The following is a 12022-nucleotide window of genomic DNA, read 5'->3' on the forward strand; positions in this document are numbered from 1 at the left end:
GCACATGTGGGAGATGTGCACGCATGCGCAAGGGGTCATGTACGCATGCTCGGGAGAGGGGGGAAGCAAGGGAATGCAGTGCCCCCCCGCGGCCCATTTTTGGTGCCAGGAGGCTGCCGATTACCATCTGAGAGCCCCATGCAACAAAATCTCATTTTCATGTATTCACTTACATTTGAAGATAAAAGTCATTATTCTATATTTGATGATTAGGGGACTGGAGACTAAAACATATGAAGAACGGTTGCAGGAACTAGGTATGTCTAGCTTAAGAGAAAGAAGGACTAGGGGAGACATGATAGCAGTGTTCCAATATCTCAAGGGTTGCCACAAAGAAGAGGGAGTCAAGCTATTCTCCAAGGCACCTGTGGACAGAACAAGAAGCAATGGGTGGAAACTAATCAAGGAGAGAAGCAACTTAGAACTGAGGAGAAACTTCCTGACAGTTAGAACAATTAATCAGTGGAATGGCTTGCCTCCAGAAGTTGTGAATGCCCCAACACTGGAAGTCTTTAAGAAGATGTTGGATAGCCATTTGTCTGGAACGGTATAGGGTTTCCTGCCTAGGCAGGGGGTTGGACTAGAAGACCTCCAAGGTCCCTTCCAACTCTACTATTGTATTGTATTATTCTATTTATGAAACTGATTTTTAGCTATAAAAGAAACAAAACATAGGATGTCAGACTTGTCATTTGGAATGGGCTGCCCTAAGTTTCTCCCCGCCCCACTCCCTGGAGGGGGTGAGAGCAATGAAATGAGACAATTAGCAGAAAATTACAAACAAAACTATGTGTTGTGCGCCCCCAGAATCTGAAGTCAATCCCCTCAACCTCTTCCTCCACCCTGTGGTCGTGATTCACTTAGTGCCCGAAGTTAAAGCCGAAATGGGCGGTAGAGAACGGTGATGAATTACCGTATATATTTCAGACTATAAGACGGAGGGGTGTCCAAACTTGGGAACTTTAAGATTTTTACAGGAGAAAAACAAGACGCACCTAGATTTTTACAGGAGGAAAACAAGACGCACCTAGATTTTCACAGGTGGAAAACAAGACGCACCTAGATTTTCACAGGAGGAAAACAAGACGCACCTAGATTTTCACAGGGGGAAAACAAGACGCACCTAGATTTTCACAGGGGAAAAACAAGACGCACCTAGATTTTTACAGGGGGAAAACAAGACGCACCTAGATTTTTACAGGGGGAAAACAAGACGCACCTAGATTTTCACAGGGGGAAAACAAAACGCACCTAGATTTTCACAGGGGGAAAACAAAACGCACCTAGATTTTCACAGGAGGAAAACAAGACGCACCTAGATTTTTACAGGAGGAAAACAAGACGCACCTAGATTTTTACAGGAGGGTTCGGGAACCCAAAAACGGGCCCATTTTTAGTCTTCAGGGTGCTTCTGGAGGGCGAAAAGAGTATACATAGAGCTCTTCGGCGCTTCTGCACACGTGCACCGAGCCCAAGGCACCTGCGCGGCACTCCGCAGAGCGGCTGGAGCATCGCGGAGGCTCACGGAGGCCCTAAGACACATGTATGTGCTGCGCGCGTCCATGTGGCCGCCACCGCGCCGATCCGGAACCCACCACTGGAAGGTAACAGTGTTCCGTGCGCCTTTGCCATTTATTCATGCCGGCCACATGACTACAGAAACGTCTTCAGACAGCACTGGCTCTTTGGCTTTGAAACGGAGATGAGCACTGCCCCCTAGAGTCAGGAACGACTAGCACAGATGTGCAAGGGGAACCTTTACCTTTAAGTGTGTCTTATACTCAGAAAAATATGGTAAATAATGAATTAACAAAGGACCGGAAGCAGGTGCAGCTGCTTTTAACTCCCGAAACAGAAACCTATAATAAATCAGAGTTTGGGAGCAAAGCTGAGAAGTGGTTGTGATTGGTATCAGCCAGCTGCTACAGCCAAGTAGCTTTTCCCCCCTCCCCAATATGAGGTCTTTGGTGTTTGTAGGGTATGTGGCTTGTTTTATTTTTCATTTTAAGAGAAGGGGGGTGGGGTGTCTGCAAAAGTGATGTCTGGTTTTTCTTTTGAAAGTTTAGAAAAAAAAAAACTCAGTGTGATTCCCAAGGTGAAGTCTTTTTAAATGAGGAAGGCTGAGCAAACAGCTTTGGAGTGTGATTAAAAACCAGACACGGATTTTTGGGATTTGGAGAAGCGGGGTATGTTGGATATAATTTCCAAACACAGTAGTGAAGTTATTCTTTGTTTGGAGAACTATTTGAACCGTTTTTTTTTAAGGTGGCACAAATGTGTGACTTTCTAGAACTGCTGAAGTATAATTCACAGCTAAGCTCCCTTCTTCTAAGCCAGGGGTGTCCAAACTTGGCAACTTTAAGACTTGTGGACTTCAACTCCCAGGGAATTCTGGGAGTTGAAGTCCACAAGTCTTAAAGTTGCCAAGTTTGGACACCCCTGTTCTAAGCCAATGTTCTTGGGTTCCCACAGTATAACCTAGTTCCCCAAGTTGACCACAGTGTGGGTTTTCAGACTGCAGGCTAAATGATCTTTGGTTACTTTGGGGTTTTTAAAGGGTCTTGTGAACCTAGCCATGGCCAATTCAAGGTCAGTTCACGGTTCAGAACATGTCAAAGAAACCATGGTCGCCTGGGCGAAAAATTTCGGCTACAATGTGGAATTAGCTAAGTGGGGAAAACTTTGGATACTTAATCAGAAACTAACATTGGCTACGGCGTATAAAGAAAATATTTATAAGATGTTCTACAGATGGCATCTCCCCCCAGCACGGCTCTCCAAAATATTCAAAAATCTGGCCCCAAATTGTTGGAAGTGTAAAAAAACACCAGGCACTTTCTATCATATGTGGTGGACGCGCAATGAGGCAAAAATATATTGGAAAATGATTCAATCATGGTTAGAACAAATGGTGGGAGAACAAATGATGTTTAAACCAGAAACTTTTCTCCTAGGCATAATACCGGAGGGGTTTAAGAAAGATACACTTTATCTAATTATACATATACTAACTGCAGCGCGCATAACCTATGCACAGTATTGGAAAAAAGAAAATACACCATCAGAGCTAGATATAATCCGAAAAGTGTTGGCCTGTGCGGAAGCAGATAGGCTCCCTCTTGAACTTAAAAATAAAGGGGAATCAGAATATTTTGAAGTATGGAATAGACTTTATGACTGGTATAAGACAAGATGACAAGACTGGAACAAATATATATATTGTGATTGGACAGAAGGATATAGACAATGTATTAAGTAGATTGTTAATGGTTGAAACTAGCTGTATATAATGTGAATGTATGGTCACTCCGACTCCACGGTATTGCATTGTTTTAAATGTAAAAATGATAAAAATATATTTTAAAAAAAGGTCAGTTCATGGTTATGTCTTGTAACCAAGTGGGACAGTATGAAGTCTTTAAGACGGAGTAACAGAATAACAGAATCGAAGGGACCTTGGAGGTCTTCTAGTCCAGCCCCCTCAAGCAGGTGACTCTAAAGTCCATTTTAGGCAAACAGTTGTCCAATCTCTTCTTAAAAGTCTCCCAGCCAGGGCACCCACAACTTCTGAAAGCAAGCCGTTGAAATGGTTTTATTGTTTTCACTTCTGGAGTTCAACTCCCAGACATGCCCGCTGGGGAATTCTGGGAGTTGAAGCCCACAAGTTTTTAAAGTTGCCAAGATTGGACCCCTCCTCCCACCTAAGGCCTTAATTTACCCCTTCATTTAAGCCAGCCTTATGATCCGAGATGCTCTGAACAAAATATCTTGATTTTAAAACTGTTTTATTGCCTCTTTTTCGCAAGCCTTGAATATTTAACGATGGCTCCTTTTTCTATTCTGTTGGAAGACATGCCCATCTCGCTTCAGTTCCAAGTGGGAAGAAAGACACTGGAAACAACGGTGGCTGCTTGGAAAGATGGTTTAATGGTGGACAGGATCACATGAGTTTCTTGGTCCTGGGCAAAGAAAAAAAAAAGGGGGGGGGAAGATGCTGAGACTCTCCCAGATTTATGCCCTCTCTGGGCTTTTGCATTCGAGCTTGTATTCTGATTGGTTGTCAGACTCCCATGGGGCCATGCAAGGCTAACTTTGTAGGTTGTGTTTATGAGTCCCAAGTTCGGTTAACTCTTGCTGGGTGATGATGTAATGAAAGGGCTTTGGGATTCCTATTATGGCTCTGCCTGGAGGGGGGAGATCTTTGTTATGTAGAATAGACTGGCTCAGGCCTTAATTGGCAAAGGTGTGGGGGGGGGGCAGGCGAGTTTCTGCCTCTCTTTTAAGGGAAATATTCTGCCCTTTTAATATTTCCTAAAATATCTCATCCTTCTCTCCAAAGCAAAACTAATTTCATTTTTTTTATTGCCTTTGTTTTTCCAACAGTATCCTATTCTATATATTGGGGAGCCAGGTGGCAGGGACTGTACCTTTCCCCCCAGGTAAGTGCGTGGGTTCCACCGGGGTAGTGAAGAACCTTGGCGAATTTTATGTTTTAAATGCAAAGCAACCCAATTCCCTCTTCTGTATTAATATTCTGCTAATCAGGGACGGTTATTGCCTCATGCTTTTTCAAGTTTAGCACTGCTGTCTTCAGGGGAAAATAGACGTGCCCGGAAATCAGCAGTGGATTGCTGCTGGAGTTACTGCCGGTTTGCTGTGCGTGGCCAGTTGCCCATCAATGAACACAATACAATACAATAGCAGAGTTGGAAGGGACCTTGGAGGTCTTCTAGTCCCACCCCCTGCCTAGGCAGGAAACGCTATCAGTTCTTCTGTGCGTGCCCAGAACATTAAAAAAAAAAGAATTAAGAACATGCCAGCGACGGCGTGGCAAGCCTGCTGTCCCTACCGGTTTGGCGACCTGCTCCCAGTTTCCGCTCCCAGTTCGTCCGAACCGGTGTGAACTGGTAGCAACCCACCTCTGTCAGAAATGGCTGGAATAGGAGAAATCACTCGCCAAAATATAAATAACATGCAGGAAGTGGCTATTGAGTTTCCATGCAGACTTCAGCTAATAGAATATTTCTAGCGGCACCACCAGATTCTGTAACAGCTTTGTTCCCTAGGCCAGTGATGGCGAACCTATGGCACGCACGCTGGCCAGCTGAGTTCACCTTTTTAAAAGTTATTTTTCGCCTTCCCCAGGCTCCAGAGGCTTTATAGGAGCCTGGGGAGGGCGAAAAGAGCCTCCCCCGACCCCCCGGAGGCTTCAGGGACCGTCCCTGAAGCCTTCAGAACGCTTAAAACCACCCTCCGAGCAAACTGGAAGTCACTTCCGGTTTGCTCGGAGGGTGGTTTTAAGTGCTCCGAAGGCTTCAGGGACGGTCCCTGAAGCCTCCGGGGGGTCGGGGGAGGCTCTTTTTGCCCTCCCCAGGCTCCTATAAAGCCCCTGGAGCCTGGGGAGGGCGAAAAAAGCATGTAAAAATGGGTGGGGGGTGTCACACGTTGTGCGCGCATGTGCACTGGGGGGGGGTCGCACGTTGCATTATGGGTACGGCACACCCGCACTCAACCCCCCTGCGCTCCCCCCACTTGTGGCACGTGAGCCAAAAAATGTTTGCCATCACTGCCCTAGGCCATCCGTCTGGCAAACTCAGAAGTTTTGTTTTTCTCCCTATAAATATGTATACATCCGAAATACACCATATTTCTCTGTGTCACATAATATATGTGCGTATATGCATAATTTTGTATTTATTTATCTTGTTATGTTTATGTAGTGTAAAATTGGAGGTGGTCACCCTCTAAGAGCTGTATGTAACGAAATTTCATTTTTAATGTATGCCAATAGTGTACATTCAAAGCGACAATAAAGCTATTCTATTCTATTTTCTATTCTATTCTATTCTATTCTATTCTATTCTATTCTATTCTACTCTACTCTACTCTACTCTACTCTCCATTCCATTCCATATTTTCTATTCTATTCTACTCTACTCTATTCTCCATTCCATTTCATATTTTCTATTCTATTCTATTCTATTCTATTCTATTCTATTCCACTCCACTCCACTCCACTCCACTCTATTCTCCATTTCATTCCATGTTTTCTATTCTATTCCATTCCATTCCACTCTCCACTCCACTCCACTATTCTCTACTCTATTCTCCATTTCATTCCATATTTTCTATTCTACTCTATTCTATTCTACTCTATTCCATTCCATTCCACTCCACTCTATTCTCCATTTCATTCCATATTTTCTATTCTATTCTATTCTACTCTACTCTACTCTATTCTCCATTCCATTTCATATTTTCTATTCTATTCTATTCTACTCTACTCTACTCTGTTCTCCATTCCATTCCATATTTTCTACTCTACTCTACTCTACTCTACTCTACTCTACTCTACTCTACTCTACTCTCCATATTTTCTACTCTACTCTACTCTACTCTACTCTACACTACTCTACTCTACTCTACTCTACTCTACTCTCCATATTTTCTACTCTACTCTACTCTACTGTTGGAAGAAATGTCCTTCTGGGTTCAGTTCCAAGTGGGGGGGGAAAGAGACTGGAAACATGGAGGCTGCTTGAAAAGATGGTTTAATGGTGGACAGGATCACATGGCTTGAGCTCCTGAGCAGAAAAAGGCAGAGATGCTGAGAGTCCCTGGTTTTATGCCCTCTCTGGGACCCCACCCCTCTGTTTCCCCTGTTTCTGTGTAAGAAATGCATTCTGATTGGTTGTCAGACTCCCAGGGGCGAGGGTCTTAGTTAACTTTGTAGGTTGTCCTGAGACCCAAGCTTGCCTTGCTGGCTGATGGAATTTTCCCAGGTGCCTTGTGGTGAGTTTCTGTTTGCTAGATGGGTCTGCCTGAAGGGGTAGATCTTTGTTATGCAGAATAGACTGGCTCAGGCCTTAATGGCCCATTGACAAAGGATGGGTGGGGGAGCTGAGTTTCTGCCTCCCTTTTAGAGGAAGTATTCTGCCCTTGTAATATTTCCTAAAATATTTTTATTTTCTAGGAGAGAGGTGGGTTTTAACTTCCTACTCTACTCTACTCTACTCTACTCTACTCTACTCTACTCTACTCTACTCTACTCTACTCTACTCTCTACTCTTAATAATCTAGGCCAGGATTTCTCAACTGTGGCATATTTAACATATGTGGACTTTAACTCCCAGAAACCCTCAGCCAGCATGGATGGCTGGAGAATTATGGGAGTTAAGTCCATACATCTTAAAGTTGTCAAGATTAAGAAATAATAATATTTATTTATTTATTTATTTTCAATATTTCTAGACCGCCCCCTCTCCCCGAAGGGACTCGGGGCGGTGTACAGGTGTGTCATTAAAACGAATACAAAAGACGAATATCCCATACCCTTAAAAACGAATTAAACCTCATACAACTGTACAAAAAGTAAAAATTAAAAATTGAATTAAAAAACAACTAAAAGTATACCCCTAGAAAATTTTAAAAAATGCAGGCTTGAGGAACTAAAATTGGGAATTAGGAATTAGGCCAGGCCGGCTAGATTGAACAGGTGGGTCTTTAGTTTCTTACGGAAGGAGCGGAGGTCGGTGATAGTCCTGATATCTGGGGGGAGGTCATTAATAATAATCCAGATGAGAGCATTAGAATAAGAAATCAAATTTTGCCGGGCTGCCTGTGACATTGGCTCACAGCACAAGCTAACCCGAATCCCAACAAACTCCATTATGGCTTCACACATAATGTTAAGCCATAATGGAGTTTGTTAGGATTCAGTCTCAAGAATTTCCAGAGGCAATAGCTGAGTTTTAAGTAGGCATCCAAGGAAACAGTTTTCTGGAATGCTACAAAGAGCTGGAGAGGCGGAGGGGGGGGGGGGGAGGTTAAGTTTTTCTTGCTTGCTTATTAGAAAAAAACTGTTCCCTTTTCTGGAAGGGGCCGTACGGACGGAATGTCGTGACCGCTATTTTTGGATATGGCTGGACAAATCAGCATTGGGACAAAATTCTTGGAGTTACAGTGTCTTCAGTAAGTAAATGGGCCGGTAAGGATTCAGGTGGAGTTTCAGGTGAGGCTGACTTGTTTCTCAATGGCAGAAATATTTAGTGCCTGCTCAAAGACACATTCCATTGTGAAAAAAGTAAGGTTCTACATTTAGGCAAGAAAAACGAAATGCACAGGTACAGTATAGGTGGTAGGTACCTTGCTCAACAGTAGTAATTGTGAGAGGGATCTTGGAGTCCTAGTGGACAACCATTTAAATAGGAGCCAGCCGTGTGCAGCAGCTGCCAAAAAAGCCAACAGTTCTAGGCTGCATCAACAGAGGGATAGAATCAAGGTCACGTGAAGTGTTAATACCACTTTATAAGGCCTTGGTAAGGCCACACCTTGGAATACGGCATCCAGTTTTGGTCTCCACGATGTAAAAAAGATGTGGAGACTCTAGAAAGAGTGCAGAGAAGAGCAACAAAGATGATTAGGGGCCTGGAGGATAAAACATCTGAAGAACGGTTGCAGGAATTGGGTACTTCTGGTTTAATGAAAAGAAGGACTAGGGGAGACATAATAGCAGTGTTCCAATATCTCACGGGTTGCCACAAAGAAGAGGGAGCAAAGCTATCCTCCAAAGCACAAGAAGCAATGGATGGAAACTAATGAAGGAGAGAAGCAACTTAAAACTAAGGAGAAATTTCCTAACAGTTAGAACAATTAATCAGTGAAACAACTTGCCTCCAGAAGTTGTGAATGCTCCAACACTGGACATTTTTAAGAGGATGTTGGATAACCATTTGTCTGAAGTGGTGTAGAGCAGGGGTGTCCAAACTTGGGAACTTTAAGACTTGTGGACTTCAACTCCCAGAATTCCCCAGCCATGCTGGGGAATTCTGGGAGTTGAAGTCCACAAGTCTTAAAGTTCCCAAGTTTGGACACCCCTGGTGTAGAGTTTCCTGCCTAAGCAGGGGGTTGGACTAGAAGACCTCCAAGGTCCCTTCCTACTGTATCAATACAATACAATACAATACAATAGTAGAGTTGGAAGGGACCTTGGAGGTCTTCTAGTCCAACCCCCTGCCTAGGCAGGAAACCCTATACCGTTTCAGACAAATAGCTATCCAACATCTTCTTAAAGACTTCCAGTGTTGGGGCATTCACAACTTCTGGAGGCAATCTGTTCCACTGATTAATTGTTCTAACTGTCAGGAAGTTTCTCCTCAGTTCTAAGTTGCTTCTCTCCTTGATTAGTTTCCACCCATTGCTTCTTGTTCTACCCTCAGGTGCTTTGGAGAATAGTTTGACTCCCTCTTCTTTGTGGCAACCCCTGAGATATTGGAATAATGCTATCATGTCTCCCCTAGTATCATTCTATTCTATTTCCTTATTCCTGAGTTGCAGTCAACTAATGTAAACATAATAAATTATTATAGTCCTACAACCTTAGTGTAGCCTCAATAACAGAATAGTGTCAAGAGTTTGCTGCATACATTCAAATCCAGAAAGCACAGACAGATAACTGATGCAGCTGGATTCATTAACTTCTTTATATACATAAGAATAGGTGAATAAACGTACACTACCAACAGGTAGTTCTTCCAAGTAAACACAAGGCAGGAGAGTTACAGGCAAACGCAATCAGTTAGATTCATTTCAGCAGACAAGCCCAGACAGACTGCTTAAGTTTACTTCTCACAGCAGCAGACTGCTTTCTTCTTAAGTTTCTGTTTCAAGTCTTTGCACAGACTCAGATCTGTTTAAGCTCCCATCGGCTGACTTAGTTGCTATGCCTAATCATCGGCTGACCTTGTTCCCATGTCTCTCCCAGTCATGAATACTTTAACAAATAAACAGAGTTGGAAGGGACCTTGGAGGTCATCTAGTGTCGAGTCGAACCCCCCTGCTCAGGCAGGTGACCTTGTACCATTTCAGACAAATGGCTGTCCAGTCTCTTCTTGAAATCTTCATGGTTGGATCGCCCACAACTTCTGGAGGCAAGCTGTTCCACTGATGAATTCTTTTCACCGTCAAGAAATGTCTCCTTGGTGCTAGGTTGGATCTCTCCTTAATTAGTTTCCATCCATTGGTTTTTGTCTTTCCTTCAGCTGCTTTGGAGAACAGTTTGACTCCCTCTTCTTTGTGGCAGCCCCTGAGATATTGGAACACTGCTATCATGTCCCCCCTAGTCCTTCTTTTCATGCACCAGGGGTGTCAAACTCAATTTCACTGAGGGCCGCGTCAGAGTTGTGTTCGACCTTAGGAGGGCTGGGGTGGGCGTGGCCAGCATGTCACTCATGCTGTCACTCATGTCGGGGGCGCCTCTGGCCAGCGAAAACATGCTCCCGAGCTCTTATTTTCAGCTACGACAGCCTCCTGCAACCCTCTGCCAGTGAAAATGGCGCTCGGGAGGGCTGCATGCCCAAGCTCCATTTTTTGCTGGCAGAGGCACTGTGGGATGATTCTTCGCTGTTTCCAGGGTGGCCCTGCACGCCAGATCTAAGCCGGCTCCGGCTCTCGGGCATTGAGTTTGACACCTCTGTCATACACCATACCTATTGTGATAGTATGGTGAACCCCAAGGGCAAAGGATGCTGCAAGCTGGCTTGGATATCGAATTTGTTTTTTCGCTTTCCTAGACGAACCTGGCCAGCGTATCTCCGTGACTGATCACATCGCTACCCAGTGTGGATTCACCCACGGCGTGGATCTGCGTGGAAACCCGGAAATTCGTGTCTCCTTCCTGGCTTGTTCCGTCCGCAATGTGGTAAGACTTAACGTCCTGTCTTGGGTGAAGCTGGGCTGGAGAGTTTATAAACCAGATTCTGTAGTGATCTGGGGGGAGGGGGGGATGACATGAGTTTTGTAACTTGTCAAGTAACCTAGTTAGTTTGCATTTTAATTTGACTTGCTTTCTCTCTTTTTAAAATGATGTTCGGGTTCCTTACGGATTGGAATGTAGCAATAGCTTTTAACATTCCTAAATTGACAAGATAAAACTAGCTGAAGACTAGTTTATCAAGAGAAGAAAAAGTTGGTTAATGCATATTGGGGAGCTGGTTTTATCCCTTTGGTGACCTCTAAACAACCTTTCCCCTTACCATTTACCCGCCCCCACCCCCTTCTGACATCAGACCTCATTTTAATGAACATGTGTGATATTATGGGATGCAAACCTGCAACCTGTTTGACTACCGTATTTTTCGGAGTATAAGATGCACTGGAGTATAAGACGCACTGGAGTATAAGACGCACTAAGGTTTTGAAGAGGCAAATTAAAAAAAAGTTTTTGCACTCTGCAAACCTCCCAAAAATGGCCCATTTTTCGTGAAAACGGGCCCGTTTCCCCCCACCAAAAAGGCATGAATAGCCTTTAGGGGGCTTGCAGGGTGCTCCTGTTGGGTGGGGGGGCAAAAACGAGCAAAAAATGGCCCGTTTTTCGCAAAAACGGGCCTGTTTTTCATGAAAAAAAGGGCATGGATAGTCTTTAGGAAGTTTACAGAGTGCTCTTGGAGGTGGGGGGTTAAAATTGAGCAAAAATGGGCTGTTTTTTGCTCATTTCTGCCCTCCCCAGCCTCCAGGATCTCTCTAAAAGCTTCCTAAAGGCTATGCACGGCCATTTTGGTGAAGGGGACGGGGCTTCGTGAGGCAAAAAATGCTGTATTCAGTGTATAAGGCGCACCCAGATTTTCAGCTTCTTTTTTGTAGAAAAAAGGTGCGCCTTATATTCCAAAATATATGGTACATGTAACATGATTTCCTATGCAAAGGAGCAGGGGTAACCTTTATCCTGTCCAATTGACTTACCTCTTGCATTTCCTTTGTTGTGTTAACTATAAAAAGGAATATAAGATGGGCCTCAGGGTTCTCCCTTTTCATAGAGAGGTCCCACTTTATCAGGGTACTCGAATAAACTGCTTTTAAACGATCTTCTGAATTGGTTGCTTATTGGGAAGGTAAAGCGAGGCAGAATCTAGGGACAGATTTGGCTATCGGTAGTAAGAATGGAAATCTTCCCCAAGAAAGCAAAGGGCCTATTCCAGTGATGGCTAACCTTTTCCGTTCCGAGTGCCCAAAGTGTATGTGTACC

General features: G+C 44.1%; 1 protein-coding gene across 1 annotated transcript in view; it reads left to right on the plus strand.

Moving 5' to 3' along the window:
• Positions 1-1904: 1904 nt before the first annotated feature.
• The window catches only part of LOC309400708 (uncharacterized protein), a 49446-nt gene continuing 39328 nt past the window's right edge, over positions 1905-12022 (plus strand). The window contains exons 1-4 of the mRNA XM_081969341.1: positions 1905-1978; positions 4384-4439; positions 7879-7971; positions 10572-10699. Coding sequence (XP_081825467.1) covers positions 1956-1978; positions 4384-4439; positions 7879-7971; positions 10572-10699 — 300 coding nt within the window. The 5' untranslated portion in view covers positions 1905-1955. The remainder of the gene's footprint in view (positions 1979-4383; positions 4440-7878; positions 7972-10571; positions 10700-12022) is intronic.

The sequence above is a fragment of the Natrix helvetica genome, assembly GCF_964273705.1.
Source record: "Natrix helvetica genome assembly, chromosome: W".
Taxonomy (NCBI): domain Eukaryota; kingdom Metazoa; phylum Chordata; class Lepidosauria; order Squamata; family Natricidae; genus Natrix; species Natrix helvetica.